Source organism: Callionymus lyra, chromosome 4 (genome assembly GCF_982586985.1).
Source record: "Callionymus lyra chromosome 4, fCalLyr1.hap1.1, whole genome shotgun sequence".
NCBI lineage: Eukaryota > Metazoa > Chordata > Actinopteri > Syngnathiformes > Callionymidae > Callionymus > Callionymus lyra.
The window spans coordinates 1,191,932-1,211,929 of NC_141821.1; the positions used below are offsets into that span (position 1 = coordinate 1,191,932).

A 19,998-nucleotide genomic window follows, 5' to 3' on the forward strand; every position below is an offset into this window, starting at 1 on the left:
TCTTCATGTCACCTCATGTCACCTTCTGTCACCACATGTCATCTTCATGTCACCTTCTGTCACCTTCATTCACTTCATGTCACCTTCATGTCATCTTCATGTCACCTTCATGTTACCTTCATGTCACCTTCATGTCATCTCATGTCACCTTCATGTCACCTTCATGTCACCTTCATGTCACCTTCATGTCACCTTCATGTCACCTTCATGTCACCTTCATGTCATCTTCATTCACCTTCATGTCACCTTTCATGTCACCTTCATGTCATCTTCATGTCATCTTCATGTCACCTTCATGTCACCTTCATGTCATCTTCATGTCACCTTCATGTCACCTTCATGTCATCTTCATGTCACCTTCATGTCACCTTCATGTCACCTTCATGTCACCTTCATGTCACCTTCATGTCACCTTCATGTCATCCTTCATGTCATCCTTCATGTCCCACCTTCATGTCACCTTCATGTCACCTTCATGTCACCTTCATGTCATCTTCATGTCATCTTCATGTCACCTTCATGTCACCTTCATGTCACCTTCATGTCACCTTCATGTCACCTTCATGTCACCTTCATGTCACCTTCATGTCATCTTCATGTCATCTTCATGTCACCTTCATGTCACCTTTCATGTCACTCATGTCACCTTCATGTCATCCTTCATGTCATCTTCATGTCATCTTCATGTCACCTTCATGTCACCTTCATGTCACCTTCATGTCACCTTCATGTCACCTTCATGTCACCTTCATGTCATCTTCATGTCATCTTCATGTCATCTTCATGTCACCTTCATGTCATCTTCATGTCATCTTCATGTCACCTTCATGTCACCTTCATGTCACCTTCATGTCACCTTCATGTCATCTTCATGTCATCTTCATGTCACCTTCATGTCACCTTCATGTCATCTTCATGTCACCTTCATGTCACCTTCATGTCACCTTCATGTCATCTTCATGTCATCTTCATGTCATCTTCATGTCACCTTCATGTCACCTTCATGTCATCTTCATGTCATCTTCATGTCATCTTCATGTCATCTTCATGTCATCTTCATGTCACCTTCATGTCACCTTCATGTCATCTTCATGTCATCTTCATGTCATCTTCATGTCACCTTCATGTCACCTTCATGTCACCTTCATGTCACCTTCATGTCATCTTTCATGTCACCTTCATGTCACCTTCATGTCACCTTCTCATGTCACCTTCATGTCACCTTCATGTCACCTTCATGTCACCTTCATGTCACCTTCATGTCACCTTCATGTCACCTTCATGTCACCTTCATGTCATCTTCATGTCACCTTCATGTCACCTTCATGTCACCTTCATGTCACCTTCATGTCACCTTCATGTCATCTTCATGTCACCTTCATGTCACCTTCATGTCACCTTCATGTCACCTTCATGTCATCTTCATGTCATCTTCATGTCACCTTCATGTCACCTTCATGTCATCTTCATGTCATCTTCATGTCACCTTCATGTCATCTTCATGTCACCTTCATGTCACCTTCATGTCACCTTCATGTCACCTTCATGTCACCTTCATGTCACCTTCATGTCATCTTCATGTCATCTTCATGTCACCTTCATGTCATCTTCATGTCACCTTCATGTCACCTTCATGTCATCTTCATGTCACCTTCATGTCACCTTCATGTCACCTTCATGTCACCTTCATGTCTCTCGTGTCCCTCAGGTGCGCTCATCTACCTGCTGGACCTCTTCTGCAACTGCACTCACCCTCAGGTCCGCACGCAGACCGCCGAGCTCTTCTCCAAGATGACCTCGGACAAGCTGGTCGGGCCCAAGGTCGGCGCACGTGCCTGGTCTCGTCCGAGCCGCTGGTCTGACCCGTGTTGTGACCCGTGTTGTGACCCGTGCAGGTGCGACTCACCATGATCCGCTTCCTGCCCGCTGTCTTCATGGACGCCATGAGGGACAACGCGGAGGCGGCCGTGCACATCTTCGAGGGCACGCACGAGAACCCCGAGCTGATCTGGAACGACGAGTCCAGAGAGAAGGTTTCCACCACCGTGCGCGAGATGATGCTGGAGTACGTGAGCAGGTCCACACACACACCTGAGCTGCTGCTGACCTTGAGTCTCTCTTTTCAGACACTTTAAGCAGCAGAAGGAGAATCCTGACGTCAACTGGAAGGTTCGTCTCGTAGATCTGTTTCTATACGTCAGTGGATGAGAGATGGATGGATGGATGGATGAGAGATGGATGAAGAGGTGGATGGATGGATGGATGATGGATGGATGAGAGATGGATGAAGAGATGGATGGATGGATGAGAGATGGATGGAGAGGTGGAGAGATGGATGGATGGATGGAGAGGTGGATGAGAGATGGATGGATGGATGGATGAGAGATGGATGAAGAGGTGGATGGATGGATGAGAGATGGATGGAGAGGTGGAGAGATGGATGGATGGATGGAGAGGTGGATGAGAGATGGATGGATGGATGGATGAGAGATGGATGGAGAGGTGGATGGATGGAGAGGTGGAGAGGTGGATGGATGGATGGAGAGGTGGAGAGATGGAGAGGTGGAGAGATGGAGAGGTGGATGGATGGATGGATGGAGAGGTGGATGGATGGATGGAGAGGTGGAGAGGTGGATGGAGAGATGGATGGATGGAGAGGTGGAGAGATGGATGGATGGATGGATGGATGGAGAGGTGGATGGATGGAGAGGTGGATGGATGGAGAGGTGGAGAGATGGATGGATGGAGAGATGGATGGATGGATGGAGAGATGGATGGAGAGATGGATGGGTGGATGGATGGAGAGGTGGATGGATGGAGAGATGGAGAGATGGATGGAGAGATGGATGGATGGATGGATGGAGAGGTGGATGGATGGAGAGATGGAGAGATGGATGGAGAGATGGATGGATGGATGGAGAGGTGGATGGATGGATGGAGAGATGGATGGATGGATGGATGGAGAGGTGGATGGATGGAGAGGTGGATGGAGAGATGGATGGATGGAGAGGTGGATGGATGGAGAGGTGGATGATGTATTTATGTATGTATGATGGATTTATTGATCCTCATGACTCCGCCCTAAACAACTCTGATTTGTTCTCAGCTCCCCGAGGACTTCACGGTGGCCTGTGGGGCGGGACATGGCGAGATCGTAGTGGGCGGAGTCTTCCTGCGCATCTTCATCGCTCAGCCGGGCTGGGTGTTGAGGAAGCCTCGAGAGTTCCTGGTGTCTCTGCTGGAGACGCTGACGGAGCTGCTGGGAGAAGAACAACCCTAACGTGAGCTCCAGGGTTCCTCGCCCGAGACCGCCCTCTCTCTCTCTCTCTCTCGCCCTCTCTCTCTCTCGCCCCTCTCTCTCTCTCTCTCTCTCTCTCGCCCTCCCTCTCTCTCTCGCTCTCTCTCTCGCTCTCGCTCTCTCCTCGCCCTCTCTCTCTCGCCCTCTCTCTCTCTCTCTCTCGCCCCTCTCTCTCTCGCCCTCTCTCTCTCTCGCCCTCTCTCTCTCTCTCTCTCTCTCTCGCCCTCTCTCTCTCTCGCCCTCTCTCTCTCTCTCTCGCTCTCTCGCCCTCTCTCTCTCGCCCTCTCTCTCTCTCTTCTCTCGCCCTCTCTCGCTCTCGCTCTCTCTCTCGCCCTCTCTCTCTCGCCCTCTCTCTCTCTCTCGCCCTCTCTCTCTCTCTCGCTCTCTCGCCTCTCTCTCTCTTCGCCCTCTCTCTCTCTCTCTCTCTCTCGCCCTCTCTCTCTCTCTCTCTCTCTCTCTCTCGCCCTCTCTCTCTCTGTCTCGCTCTCTCTGTCTCTCTCTCTCTCGCCCTCTCTCTCTCGCCCTCTCTCTCTCGCTCTCGCTCTCTCGCCCTCTCTCTCTCGCCCTCTCTCTCTCTCTCTCTCCCCTCTCTCGCCCTCTCTCTCGCCCTCTCTCTCACACTCTCTCTGTCTCTCTCTCTCTCGCCCTCTCTCTCTCTCGCCCTCTCTCGCGCCCTCTCTCTCACACTCTCTCTGTCTCTCTCTCACACTCTCGCTCTCTCTCTCTCTCTCTCTCTCTCTCTCTCTCTCTCTCTCTCTCACACACCCTATCACGCTCTCTCTCTCGCCCTCTCTGACCTCCACGCTCTCTCTCTCTGACCCCACAGGGAGAAGCCCTGGAGACGGTGACCACGGCGGCCGTCTGTCTCTTCAGCACTCAGGCTCAGCTGGCGGACCAGGTTCCTCCTCTGGGTCACCTACCTCGCGTCCTGTCGGCCTTGAACCACAGGAACAACGCCGTGCCCAAGAGCGCCATCCGCCTCATCCACGTGCTGTCGGACAACGAGGTGTGACCCGCAGACATGAGGATCACGTACATGACCCTGAGAACGCGTCTACTTCCTCTTCCTGTGCAGCTGTGTGTGCGATCAGTGGCCTCGCTGGACACCATCGGACCCTTGATGACCGGCATGAAGGTCCGTCCTGACATGGCTGGACACGCGTGTGAAGCTCTCAACAGGATGTTCCAGAGGGAGCAGACAGAACTAGTGGCTCAGGTGAGACCAGACATGACGAGTGCCTCGGGTGAGACCAGGCTTGACCTCTTTGTTCTCCAGGCTCTCAGGGTGGAGCTGGTTCCGTACCTCCTCAAGCTTCTGGAAGGGATCGGGCTGGAGACACTGGACAACCCCTCGGCAACAAAAGCCCAGATCGTCAAAGCCCTCAAGTCCATGACCCGCAGTCTTCAGTTCGGGGAGCAGGTGCAGTATTCTGGTCCAGGTTGTCTTCCCTGAGACACCATGACCTTTGTGTTCCAGGTCAACGAGATCCTGGCCAAGTCTTCTGTGTGGAGCGCCTTCAAGGACCAGAAGCACGACCTGTTCATCTCCGACTCTCAGACGGCAGGTTACCTGACAGGTGCGTGCTCGTGGCGTCACTCCCGCCCACTGCAGCTTCACCTGCTGACCTCTGACCTCTTCTCTCTTCTGACCTCTCGGCCCGTGTCCCTTCTCGTGTCTTCTCCTCCTCTCCTCCTCTCCTCCGCTCCTCCTCTCCTCCTCTCCTCCTCTCCTCCGCTCCTCCTCTCCTCCTCTCCTCCTCTCCTCCTCTCCTCCGTCTCTCCGCTCCCTCTCTCCTCCTCTCCTCCTCTCCTCCTCTCCTCCCTCTCCCTCCGCTCCTCCTCTCCTCCGCTCCTCCTCTCCTCCTCTCCTCCTCTCCTCCTCTCCTCCGCTCCTCCTCTCCTCCGCTCCTCCTCTCCTCCGCTCCTCCTCTCCTCCTCTCCTCCGCTCCTCCTCTCCTCCGCTCCTCCCCTCCTCCGCTCCTCCCCTCCTCCTCTCCTCCTCTCCTCCGCTCCTCCCCCCTCCGCTCCTCCCCTCCTCCGCTCCTCCGCTCCTCCCCTCCTCCTCTCCTCCGCTCCTCCCCTCCTCCGCTCCTCCTCTCCTCCGCTCCTCCTCTCCTCCGCTCCTCCGCTCCTCCTTCCTCCCTCCTCCTCTCCTTCTCTCCTCCGCTCCTCCCTCCTCCTCTCCTTCTCTCCTCCTCTCCTCCCCTCCTTCGCTCCTCCCCTCCTCCTCTCCTCCGCTCCTCCCCTCCTCCTCTACTTCTCTCCTTCTTTCAAACGCTCCTCCGCTCCTCCTCTCCTCCGATCCCCCTCTCCTCCGCTCCTCCTCTCCTCCTCTCCTCCTCTCCTCCGCTCCTCCTCTCCTCCGCTCCTCCTCTCCTCCTCTCCTCCGCTCCTCCTCTCCTCCGCTCCTCCGCTCCTCCTCTCCTCCTCTCCTCCGCTCCTCCTCTCCTCCGCTCCTCCGCTCCTCCTCTCCTCCTCTCCTCCGCTCCTCCTCTCCTCCTCTCCTCCTCTCCTCCGCTCCTCCTCTCCTCCGCTCCTCCCCCCCTCTGCTCCTCCCCTCCTCCGCTCCTCCCTCCTCCTCTCCTCCTCTCCTCCGCTCCTCCCCCCCTCCGCTCCTCCGCTCCTCCTCTCCTCCGCTCCTCCCCTCCTCCTCCCCTCCCTCCCCCTCTCCTCCGCTCCTCCTCTCCTCCTCTCCTCCGCTCCAACCTCCTCCTCTCCTCCGCTCCTCCTCTCCTCCGCTCCTCCCCTCCTCCTCTCCTCCGCTCCTCCCTCCTCCTCTCCTTCTCTCCTCCGCTCCTCCTCTCCTCCGCTCCCCCTCTCCTCCGCTCCTCCGCTCCTCCGCTCCTCCTCTCCTCCTCTCTCCTCCTCTCCTCAGGCGTGTCCACTCCCTCCCTCCTGGCCGCCAGCAGCCCCCTGAGAGGAGGTCTCTAGAGTCCAGAGCTGGACCTCAGAGCCCTCCTCCTCTCTCTGTTGCTCTCACTCAGGTAGACCATCTTAGTCCTGCAGCCTCACCTGTCGTGCTCACCTGTAGCTGCACTCTTTTAACTCATCACTCTTTCAACTCGTCACTCTTTCATCTCATCACTCTTTCATCTCATCACTCTTTCAACTCATCACTCTTTCAACTCATCACTCTTTTAACTCATCACTCTTTAACTCGTCACTCTTTCATCTCATCACTCTTTCATCTCATCACTCTTTCAACTCATCACTCTTTCAACTCATCACTCTTTCAACTCATCACTCTTTTAACTCATCACTCTTTCAACTCATCACTCTTTTAACTCATCACTCTTTCAACTCATCACTCTTTTAACTCATCACTCTTTCAACTCATCACTCTTTCAACTCATCACTCTTTCAACTCATCACTCTTTCAACTCATCACTCTTTTAACTCATCACTCTTTCAACTCATCACTCTTTTAACTCATCACTCTTTCAACTCATCACTCTTTCAACTCGTCACTCTTTCATCTCATCACTCTTTTAACTCATCACTCTTTCAACTCATCACTCTTTCAACTCGTCACTCTTTCATCTCATCACTCTTTTAACTCATCACTCTTTCAACTCATCACTCTTTCAACTCGTCACTCTTTCATCTCATCACTCTTTCAACTCGTCACTCTTTCAACTCGTCACTCTTTCATCTCATCATTCTTTCAACTCGTCACTCTTTTAACTCGTCACTCTCTTAACTCATCACTCTTTTAACTCATCACTCTTTTAACTCATCACTCTTTCAACTCGTCACTATTTAACTCATCACTCTTTTAACTCATCACTCTTTTAACTCATCACTCCTTTAACTCGTCACTCTTTCAACTCGTCACTCTTTTAACTCATCACTCTTTTAACTCATCACTCTTTTAACTCATCACTCTTTCAACTCGTCATTCTTTCAACTCGTCACTCTTTTAACTCATCACTCTTTCAACTCATCACTCTTTCAACTCGTCACTCTTTTAACTCATCACTCTTTTAACTCATCACTCTTTTAACTCATCACTCCTTTAACTCATCACTCCTTTAACTCATCACTCTTTCAACTCGTCACTCTTTTAACTCATCACTCTTTTAACTCATCACTCTTTTAACTCATCACTCTTTCAACTCATCATTCTTTCAACTCGTCACTCTTTTAACTCGTCACTCTTTTAACTCATCACTCTTTTAACTCATCACTCTTTCAACTCGTCACTCTTTTAACTCGTCACTCTTTTAACTCGTCACTCTTTCATCTCATCACTCTTTCAACTCATCACTCTTTCAACTCATCACTCTTTTAACTCATCACTCTTTCAACTCATCACTCTTTCACCTCATCACTCTTTCAACTCATCACTCTTTTAACTCATCACTCTTTCAACTCATCACTCTTTCAACTCATCACTCTTTTAACTCATCACTCTTTTAACTCATCACTCTTTTAACTCATCACTCTTTCAACTCATCACTCTTTCAACTCATCACTCTTTCAACTCATCACTCTTTCAACTCATCACTCTTTTAACTCATCACTCTTTCAACTCATCACTCTTTTAACTCATCACTCTTTCAACTCATCACTCTTTCAACTCGTCACTCTTTCATCTCATCACTCTTTTAACTCATCACTCTTTCAACTCATCACTCTTTCAACTCGTCACTCTTTCATCTCATCACTCTTTTAACTCATCACTCTTTCAACTCATCACTCTTTCAACTCGTCACTCTTTCATCTCATCACTCTTTCAACTCGTCACTCTTTCAACTCGTCACTCTTTCATCTCATCATTCTTTCAACTCGTCACTCTTTTAACTCGTCACTCTCTTAACTCATCACTCTTTTAACTCATCACTCTTTTAACTCATCACTCTTTCAACTCGTCACTCTTTTAACTCATCACTCTTTTAACTCATCACTCTTTTAACTCATCACTCCTTTAACTCGTCACTCTTTCAACTCGTCACTCTTTTAACTCATCACTCTTTTAACTCATCACTCTTTTAACTCATCACTCTTTCAACTCGTCATTCTTTCAACTCGTCACTCTTTTAACTCATCACTCTTTCAACTCATCACTCTTTCAACTCGTCACTCTTTTAACTCATCACTCTTTTAACTCATCACTCTTTTAACTCATCACTCCTTTAACTCATCACTCCTTTAACTCATCACTCTTTCAACTCGTCACTCTTTTAACTCATCACTCTTTTAACTCATCACTCTTTTAACTCATCACTCTTTCAACTCATCATTCTTTCAACTCGTCACTCTTTTAACTCGTCACTCTTTTAACTCATCACTCTTTTAACTCATCACTCTTTCAACTCGTCACTCTTTTAACTCGTCACTCTTTTAACTCGTCACTCTTTCATCTCATCACTCTTTCAACTCATCACTCTTTCAACTCATCACTCTTTTAACTCATCACTCTTTCAACTCATCACTCTTTCACCTCATCATTCTTTCAACTCATCACTCTTTTAACTCATCACTCTTTCAACTCATCACTCTTTCAACTCATCACTCTTTTAACTCATCACTCTTTTAACTCATCACTCTTTTAACTCATCACTCTTTCAACTCATCACTCTTTCAACTCGTCACTCTTTCAACTCGTCACTCTTTCAACTCGTCACTCTTTTAACTCATCACTCTTTCAACTCATCACTCTTTTAACTCATCAGTCTTTCAACTCGTCACTCTTTCAACTCGTCACTCTTTCAACTCATCACTCTTTCAACTCGTCACTCTTTCAACTCATCACTCTTTCAACTCGTCACTCTTTCAACTCGTCACTCTTTCAACTCTTCACTCTTTTAACTCATCACTCTTTCAACTCATCACTCTTTTAACTCATCACTCTTTCAACTCATCACTCTTTCACCTCATCACTCTTTTAACTCGTCACTATTTCAACTCGTCACTCTTTCAACTCATCACTCTTTCAACTCGTCACTCTTTCAACTCGTCACTCTTTCAACTCATCACTCTTTCAACTCATCACTCTTTCAGCTCATCACTCTTTCACTCTCTCCTGTGTCTTCAACTATCTCTACACTTTATTGTCAAACAAGTCGTGTTTCTTATTTCACGTTAATGTTTATTTCTTATTGTCTTTTCATTGCTTTTATTTCATCTTAATGTTCTGTTAATATTTATGTTCTTGTATATTTACTTATATTTATTTTCTGCTACAAACTCGCATGTTGTCGTCGCTTCTGTTTGTAAAGTGTGTTGATGTCAGTGTCGTCGTCACACAAACAGTCTTGAGTCCATGAAGATCTGGTCCAGGATCAGTTGAAATGATGTTTATTATTATTATTTGAATATAAATTATATTATTATTATTTGAATATAAAGTATATTATTATTTGAATATAAAGTATATTATTATTTGAATATAAAGTATATTATTATTATTTGAATATAAAGTATATTATTATTATTTGAATATAAATGATATTATTATTATTTGAATATAAATTATATTATTATTATTTGAATAGAAATTATATTATTATTATTTGAATAGAAATTATATTATTATTATTTGAATAGAAATTATATTATTATTATTTGAATAGAAATTATATTATTATTATTTGAATAGAAATTATATTATTTGAATATAAATTATATTATTTGAATATAAATTATATTATTTGAATATAAAGTATATTATTTGAATATAAAGTATATTATTATTATTTGAATATAAAGTTTATTATTATTATTTGAATATAAAGTTTATTATTATTATTTGAATATAAAGTTTATTATTATTATTTGAATATAAAGTATATTATTATTTGAATATAAAGTATATTATTATTATTTGAATATAAAGTATATTATTATTATTTGAATATAAAGTGTATTATTATTATTTGAATATAAAGTGTATTATTATTATTTGAATATAAAGTTAATTATTATTATTTGAATATAAAGTATATTATTATTATTTGAATATAAATTGTATTATTTGAATATAAAGTATATTATTATTATTTGAATATAAAGTATATTATTATTATTTTAATATAAAGCATATTATTATTTGAATATAAAGCATATTATTATTATTTGAATATAAAGTTTATTATTATTATTTGAATATAAAGTATATTATTATTATTTGAATATAAAGTATATTATTATTATTTGAATATAAAGTATATTATTATTATTTGAATATAAAGTATATTATTATTATTTGAATATAAAGTTTATTATTATTATTTGAATATAAAGTATATTATTATTATTTGAATATAAAGTTTATTATTATTATTTGAATATAAAGTATATTATTATTATTTGAATATAAATGATATTATTATTTGAATATAAATGATATTATTATTTGAATATAAAGTATAATATTATTATTTGAATATAAAGTATATTATTATTATTATTTGAATATAAAGTATATTATTATTATTATTTGAATATAAAGTATATTATTATTATTTTAATATAAAGTATATGATTATTATTTGAATATAAATGATATTATTATTATTTGAATATAAATTATATTATTATTATTTGAATATAAATTATATTATTATTATTTGAATATAAATTATATTATTATTATTTGAATATAAAGCATATTATTATTATTTGAATATAAAATGTAATATTATTATTTGAATATAAATTATATTATTATTATTTGAATATAAAGTATATTATTACTATTTGAATAGAAATTATATTATTACTATTTGAATAGAAATTATATTATTATTATTATTTGAATATAAAGTACATTATTATTATTAATTGAATATAAAGTACATTATTATTATTTGAATATAAAGTATATTATTATTATTTGAATATAAAGTTTATTATTATTATTTGAATATAAAGTTCATTATTATTATTTGAATATAAATTATATTATTATTATTTGAATATAAAGTATATTATTATTTGAATACAAATTATATTATTATTATTGTATAATAATGTATTTAATTCAAATGTTTTGAGTGAAGAACAAGCATCTCTGACTGTAACAGGAAACTTAAGATCAGTTGGACTGTTTTAGAAGGAGGTCCTTATGATCCTCGTGATCCTCATGGTCCTCGTGGACCTCGTGGACCTCGTGGTCGTCGTGGACCTCGTGGTCCTCATGGACCTCGTGGACCTCGTGGTCCTCATGTACCTCGTGGACCTCGTGGTCCTCGTGGACCTCGTGGTCCTCATGGACCTCGTGGTCCTCATGGTCCTCGTGGACCTCATGGTCTTCATGGTCCTCATGTACCTCGTGGTCTTCATGGTCCTCGTGGACCTCGTGGTCCTCATGGTCCTCATGTACCTCGTGGACCTCGTGGTCCTCATGGACCTCATGGACCTCGTGGTCCTCATGGTCCTCGTGGACCTCATGGTCTTCATGGTCCTCATGTACCTCGTGGTCTTCATGGTCCTCGTGGACCTCGTGGTCCTCATGGTCCTCATGTACCTCGTGGTCCTCATGGACCTCGTGGTCCTCATGGACCTTGTGGTCCTCATGGACCTTGTGGTCTTCATGGTCCTCGTGGTCCTCGTGGACCTTGTGGTCTTCATGGTCCTCGTGGTCCTCGTGGTCCTCGTGGTCCTCGTGGTCCTCGTGGACCTCGTGGACCTCGTGGACCTCGTGGACCTCGTGGTCCTCGTGGACCTCGTGGACCTCGTGGTCCTCGTGGACCTCGTGGTCCTCGTGGTCCTCGTGGACCTCGTGGACCTCGTGGACCTCATGGTCCTCCTGTGCTGGTCGCTCCTTCAGATGACTCACGTGTCCTCCTCCACAGGTCCAGGAGTAGCAGGCTACCTGACCGCAGGATCCGGCGCCACCGTCATGTCCATCGTTCCGCCCCCAGTGGACAATGACAGCGGAGACCAAGGCTGAGGCTCCTGGTGTCCTCCCCACTCAGACTGACCAGCGCCTCCACGGACGATCAGGAGGTGATCGACTCCGTGAGAGGCGGAGATGAAGGAGCAGCTGCTGACGCCTCCTTATGATCTTCACCATGATTTTAAACTGCAGGACCTTCTGTGGCGCTCAGACTTTTTGTATCCAAACATTTTTTTACTTTCTTCCTCGTCCTCCTCCTCATCTTCTTCGTCTCCTCCTCGTCCCTGTCACATTCCTCGTCTCCTCGTCCGTGTCACCTTCCTCGTCTCCTTCCTCGTCTCCTTCCTCGTCTCCTCCTCGTCTCCTCCTCGTCTCCTTCCTCATCCGTGTCACCTTCCTCGTCTCCTCGTCCGTGTCACCTTCCTCGTCTCCTCGTCTGTGTCACCTTCCTCGTCTCCTCGTCTGTGTCACCTTCCTCGTCTCCTTCCTCGTCTCCTCCTCGTCTCCTCCTCGTCTCCTTCCTCATCCGTGTCACCTTCCTCGTCTCCTCGTCCGTGTCACCTTCCTCGTCTCCTCGTCTGTGTCACCTTCCTCGTCTCCTCGTCTGTGTCACCTTCCTCGTCTCCTCGTCTGTGTCACCTTCCTCGTCTCCTCCTCGTCTCCTTCCTCATCCGTGTCACCTTCCTCGTCTCCTCGTCCGTGTCACCTTCCTCGTCTCCTCGTCCGTGTCACCTTCCTCGTCTCCTCCTCGTCTCCTTCCTCATCCGTGTCACCTTCCTCGTCTCCTCGTCCGTGTCACCTTCCTCGTCTCCTTCCTCGTCTCCTCCTCGCCTCCTCCTCGTCCGTGTCACCTTCAGCGTCTCCTTCCTGCCGCTCAATCAAGAAAGTCCACATGATCTGGAGAAGTTTGCCGAGCGACTTGTAAAATGATAATTTCTATTGAATGTACATCGACAAAGAAATCCAAGCACTTGTACATAACATTTTAAGAATAAAAGGGAAGAACCAGTGTGTCCTTCTGGTCACAACCTCACTGTCTGATTGATTGACAGGTGTCAACGGCTTCAGGTGACGACGGTAGAAATGTACTTTCAGTGCAGGGGTACTTTTGACCAGTAGGTGGAGCCAGAGGGGCACATCTCAGGGGCACGAAAAGCTTATGACGTCACCACTGGATGAAGTAACGGGTCAACGAGTCACGTGACGAACAAGAAGTTCTTCACAGTTTTGTTATTTAATTTACTCTTTGATCGTGTGTTTAAACATCAACTAGTATCTACTCTGGTGTCATTAAACATCAACTCTGGTGTCATTAAACATCAACTAGTATCTACTCTGGTGTCATTAAACATCAACTAGTATCAACTCTGGTGTCATTAAACATCAACTAGTATCAACTCTGGTGTCATTAAACATCAACTAGTATCAACTCTGGTGTCATTAAACATCAACTAGTATCAACTCTGGTGTCATTAAACATCAACTAGTATCAACTCTGGTGTCATTAAACATCAACTAGTATCTACTCTGGTGTCATTAAACATCAACTAGTATCAACTCTGGTGTCATTAAACATCAACTAGTATCAACTCTGGTGTCATTAAACAACTAGTATTTACTCTGGTGTCATTAAACATCAACTAGTATCAACTCTGGTGTCATTAAACATCAACTAGTATCAACTCTGGTGTCATTAAACATCAACTCTGGTGTCATTAAACATCAACTAGTATCAACTCTGGTGTCATTAAACATCAACTAGTATCAACTCTGGTGTCATTAAACATCAACTAGTATCGACTCTGGTGTCATTAAACATCAACTAGTATCAACTCTGGTGTCATTCAACATCAACTAGTATCAACTCTGGTGTCATTAAACATCAACTAGTATCAACTCTGGTGTCATTAAACATCAACTCTGGTGTCATTAAACATCAACTAGTATCTACTCTGGTGTCATTAAACATCAACTAGTATCAACTCTGGTGTCATTAAACATCAACTAGTATCTACTCTGGTGTCATTAAACATCAACTAGTATCAACTCTGGTGTCATTAAACATCAACTAGTATCAACTCTGGTGTCATTAAACATCAACTAGTATCAACTCTGGTGTCATTAAACATCAACTCTGGTGTCATTAAACATCAACTAGTATCTACTCTGGTGTCATTAAACATCAACTAGTATCAACTCTGGTGTCATTAAACATCAACTAGTATCTACTCTGGTGTCATTAAACATCAACTAGTATCAACTCTGGTGTCATTAAACATCAACTAGTATCAACTCTGGTGTCATTAAACAACTAGTATTTACTCTGGTGTCATTAAACATCAACTAGTATCAACTCTGGTGTCATTAAACATCAACTAGTATCAACTCTGGTGTCATTCAACATCAACTAGTATCAACTCTGGTGTCATTAAACATCAACTAGTATCAACTCTGGTGTCATTAAACATCAACTAGTATTAACTCTGGTGTCATTAAACATCAACTAGTATCAACTCTGGTGTCATTAAACATCAACTAGTATCAACTCTGGTGTCATTAAACATCAACTAGTATCAACTCTGGTGTCATTAAACATCAACTAGTATCAACTCTGGTGTCATTAAACATCAACTAGTATCAACTCTGGTGTCATTAAACATCAACTAGTATCAACTCTGGTGTCATTAAACATCAACTAGTATTAACTCTGGTGTCATTAAACATCAACTCTGGTGTCATTAAACATCAACTAGTATCTACTCTGGTGTCATTAAACATCAACTAGTATCTACTCTGGTGTCATTAAACATCAACTAGTATCAACTCTGGTGTCATTAAACATCAACTAGTATCAACTCTGGTGTCATTAAACATCAACTAGTATCAACTCTGGTGTCATTAAACATCAACTAGTATCAACTCTGGTGTCATTAAACATCAACTAGTATTAACTCTGGTGTCATTAAACATCAACTCTGGTGTCATTAAACATCAACTAGTATCTACTCTGGTGTCATTAAACATCAACTAGTATCAACTCTGGTGTCATTAAACATCAACTAGTATCAACTCTGGTGTCATTAAACATCAACTAGTATCAACTCTGGTGTCATTAAACATCAACTAGTATTAACTCTGGTGTCATTAAACATCAACTAGTATCAACTCTGGTGTCATTAAACATCAACTAGTATCAACTCTGGTGTCATTAAACATCAACTAGTATCAACTCTGGTGTCATTAAACATCAACTAGTATCAACTCTGGTGTCATTAAACATCAACTAGTATTAACTCTGGTGCCATTAAACATCAACTAGTATTAACTCTGGTGTCATTAAACATCAACTCTGGTGTCATTAAACATCAACTAGTATCTACTCTGGTGTCATTAAACATCAACTAGTATCTACTCTGGTGTCATTAAACATCAACTAGTATCAACTCTGGTGTCATTAAACATCAACTAGTATCAACTCTGGTGTCATTAAACATCAACTAGTATCAACTCTGGTGTCATTAAACATCAACTAGTATCAACTCTGGTGTCATTAAACATCAACTAGTATCAACTCTGGTGTCATTAAACATCAACTAGTATCAACTCTGGTGTCATTAAACATCAACTAGTATCAACTCTGGTGTCATTAAACATCAACTAGTATCAACTCTGGTGTCATTAAACATCAACTAGTATCAACTCTGGTGTCATTAAACATCAACTAGTATCAACTCTGGTGTCATTAAACATCAACTAGTATCAACTCTGGTGTCATTAAACATCAACTAGTATTAACTCTGGTGTCATTAAACATCAACTAGTATCAACTCTGGTGTCATTAAACATCAACTAGTATCTACTCTGGTGTCATTAAACATCAACTAGTATCTACTCTGGTGTCATTAAACATCAACTAGTATCAACTCTGGTGTCATTAAACATCAACTAGTATCAACTCTGGTGTCATTAAACATCAACTAGTATCAACTCTGGTGTCATTAAACATCAACTAGTATTAACTCTGGTGTCATTAAACATCAACTAGTATCAACTCTGGTGTCATTAAACATCAACTAGTATCAACTCTGGTGTCATTAAACATCAACTAGTATCAACTCTGGTGTCATTAAACATCAACTAGTATCAACTCTGGTGTCATTAAACATCAACTAGTATTAACTCTGGTGTCATTAAACATCAACTAGTATTAACTCTGGTGTCATTAAACATCAACTCTGGTGTCATTAAACATCAACTAGTATCTACTCTGGTGTCATTAAACATCAACTAGTATCTACTCTGGTGTCATTAAACATCAACTAGTATCAACTCTGGTGTCATTAAACATCAACTAGTATCAACTCTGGTGTCATTAAACATCAACTAGTATCAACTCTGGTGTCATTAAACATCAACTAGTATCAACTCTGGTGTCATTAAACATCAACTAGTATTAACACTGGTGTCATTAAACATCAACTCTGGTGTCATTAAACATCAACTAGTATCTACTCTGGTGTCATTAAACATCAACTAGTATCAACTCTGGTGTCATTAAACATCAACTAGTATCAACTCTGGTGTCATTAAACATCAACTAGTATCAACTCTGGTGTCATTAAACATCAACTAGTATTAACTCTGGTGTCATTAAACATCAACTAGTATCAACTCTGGTGTCATTAAACATCAACTAGTATCAACTCTGGTGTCATTAAACATCAACTAGTATCAACTCTGGTGTCATTAAACATCAACTAGTATCAACTCTGGTGTCATTAAACATCAACTAGTATTAACTCTGGTGTCATTAAACATCAACTAGTATTAACTCTGGTGTCATTAAACATCAACTCTGGTGTCATTAAACATCAACTAGTATCTACTCTGGTGTCATTAAACATCAACTAGTATCTACTCTGGTGTCATTAAACATCAACTAGTATCAACTCTGGTGTCATTAAACATCAACTAGTATCAACTCTGGTGTCATTAAACATCAACTAGTATCAACTCTGGTGTCATTAAACATCAACTAGTATCAACTCTGGTGTCATTAAACATCAACTAGTATCAACTCTGGTGTCATTAAACATCAACTAGTATCAACTCTGGTGTCATTAAACATCAACTAGTATCAACTCTGGTGTCATTAAACATCAACTAGTATCAACTCTGGTGTCATTAAACATCAACTAGTATCAACTCTGGTGTCATTAAACATCAACTAGTATCAACTCTGGTGTCATTAAACATCAACTAGTATCAACTCTGGTGTCATTAAACATCAACTAGTATTAACTCTGGTGTCATTAAACATCAACTAGTATCAACTCTGGTGTCATTAAACATCAACTAGTATCTACTCTGGTGTCATTAAACATCAACTAGTATCTACTCTGGTGTCATTAAACATCAACTAGTATCAACTCTGGTGTCATTAAACATCAACTAGTATCAACTCTGGTGTCATTAAACATCAACTAGTATCAACTCTGGTGTCATTAAACATCAACTAGTATTAACTCTGGTGTCATTAAACATCAACTAGTATCAACTCTGGTGTCATTAAACATCAACTAGTATCAACTCTGGTGTCATTAAACATCAACTAGTATCAACTCTGGTGTCATTAAACATCAACTAGTATTAACTCTGGTGTCATTAAACATCAACTAGTATTAACTCTGGTGTCATTAAACATCAACTCTGGTGTCATTAAACATCAACTAGTATCTACTCTGGTGTCATTAAACATCAACTAGTATCTACTCTGGTGTCATTAAACATCAACTAGTATCAACTCTGGTGTCATTAAACATCAACTAGTATCAACTCTGGTGTCATTAAACATCAACTAGTATCAACTCTGGTGTCATTAAACATCAACTAGTATCAACTCTGGTGTCATTAAACATCAACTAGTATCAACTCTGGTGTCATTAAACATCAACTAGTATCAACTCTGGTGTCATTAAACATCAACTAGTATCAACTCTGGTGTCATTAAACATCAACTAGTATCAACTCTGGTGTCATTAAACATCAACTAGTATCAACTCTGGTGTCATTAAACATCAACTAGTGTCAACTCTGGTGTCATTAAACATCAACTAGTATCAACTCTGGTGTCATTAAACATCAACTAGTATCAACTCTGGTGTCATTAAACATCAACTAGTATCAACTCTGGTGTCATTAAACATCAACTAGTATCAACTCTGGTGTCATTAAACATCAACTAGTATCAACTCTGGTGTCATTAAACATCAACTAGTGTCAACTCTGGTGTCATTAAACATCAACTAGTATCAACTCTGGTGTCATTAAACATCAACTAGTATCAACTCTGGTGTCATTAAACATCAACTAGTATCAACTCTGGTGTCATTAAACATCAACTAGTATCAACTCTGGTGTCATTAAACATCAACTAGTATCAACTCTGGTGTCATTAAACATCAACTAGTATCAACTCTGGTGTCATTAAACATCAACTAGTATCAACTCTGGTGTCATTAAACATCAACTAGTATCAACTCTGGTGTCATTAAACATCAACTAGTATCAACTCTGGTGTCATTAAACATCAACTAGTATCAACTCTGGTGTCATTAAACATCAACTAGTATCAACTCTGGTGTCATTAAACATCAACTAGTATCAACTCTGGTGTCATTAAACATCAACTGGTATCAACTCTGGTGTCATTAAACATCAACTAGTATCAACTCTGGTGTCATTAAACATCAACTAGTATCAACTCTGGTGTCATTAAACATCAACTAGTATCAACTCTGGTGTCATTAAACATCAACTAGTATCAACTCTGGTGTCATTAAACATCAACTAGTATCAACTCTGGTGTCATTAAACATCAACTAGTATCAACTCTGGTGTCATTAAACATCAACTAGTATCAACTCTGGTGTCTTTTATCAGTTTCAGAATTTCCTGAATTGATCCGTGACTCGTTTTTTTTGTGACTCGTTTTCATCAAGAATATATATAGAGCTGAGCCAGAAGACACGAGACGGAGTTTATGTTCAACTTAGTTTATGTTTAAAATCAGATTAAAAAACTTTATTTTCAATTTCATGTTAAAACTTTTTCTTATGATGTTTTTCCACGTTTGGACTTTTCTGTCGATTTAGTTGAACTCAGACGTGGCAGAAGAATACATGTGTGTGTGTGTGTGTGTGTGTGTGTTTACATGTGTGTGTGTGTCTGTGTGTGCGAGTGTGTGTATAAGTGTGTGTGTGTGTGTGTGTGTATAAGTGTGTCTGTGTGTGTGTGTGTGTATAAGTGTGTGTGTTTACATGTGTGTGTGTGTTACATGTGTGTGTGTGTATAAGTGTGTGTGTGTGTGTGTGTGTTTACATGTGTGTTTACATGTGTGTTTACATGTGTGTGTGTGTGTGTGTGCGAGTGTGTGTAGGGGTGTGTGTGTGTGTGTATAAGTGTGTGTGTTTGTGTGTGTGTGCGTGTGCGTGTGTGTATAAGTGTGTGTGTGTGTGTGTTTACATGTGTGTGTGTGTGTTACATGTGTGTGTGTGTGCGAGTGTGTGTATAAGTGTGTGTATGTGGTATCTGGTGTCATTAAACATCAACTAGTATCAACTCTGGTGTCATTAAACATCAACTAGTATCAACTCTGGTGTCATTAAACATCAACTAGTATCAACTCTGGTGTCATTAAACATCAACTAGTATCTACTCTGGTGTCATTAAACATCAACTAGTATCAACTCTGGTGTCATTAAACATCAACTAGTATCAACTCTGGTGTCATTAAACAACTAGTATTTACTCTGGTGTCATTAAACATCAACTAGTATCAACTCTGGTGTCATTAAAC

General features: G+C 41.5%; 1 protein-coding gene across 5 annotated transcripts in view; it reads left to right on the forward strand.

The window, feature by feature from the left end:
* dnajc13 (dnaJ homolog subfamily C member 13) overlaps positions 1-12,654 on the forward strand; it is a 66,426-nt gene extending 53,772 nt beyond the window's left edge. For 2 of the 5 annotated variants that reach the window (XM_087788419.1, XM_087788421.1), the window contains 5 exons: positions 4,125-4,304; positions 4,374-4,514; positions 4,575-4,718; positions 4,776-4,875; positions 12,097-12,653. In XM_087788419.1, coding sequence (XP_087644545.1) covers positions 4,125-4,304; positions 4,374-4,514; positions 4,575-4,718; positions 4,776-4,875; positions 12,097-12,194 — 663 coding nt within the window. In that variant the 3' untranslated portion in view covers positions 12,195-12,653. Of the gene's footprint in view, positions 1-4,124; positions 4,305-4,373; positions 4,515-4,574; positions 4,719-4,775; positions 4,876-6,173; positions 6,283-12,096 lie in introns of all 5 variants that reach the window. The other 3 variants (XM_087788418.1, XM_087788420.1, XR_015710855.1) reach the window with 2 other exon arrangements.
* Positions 12,655-19,998: the final 7,344 nt, after the last annotated feature.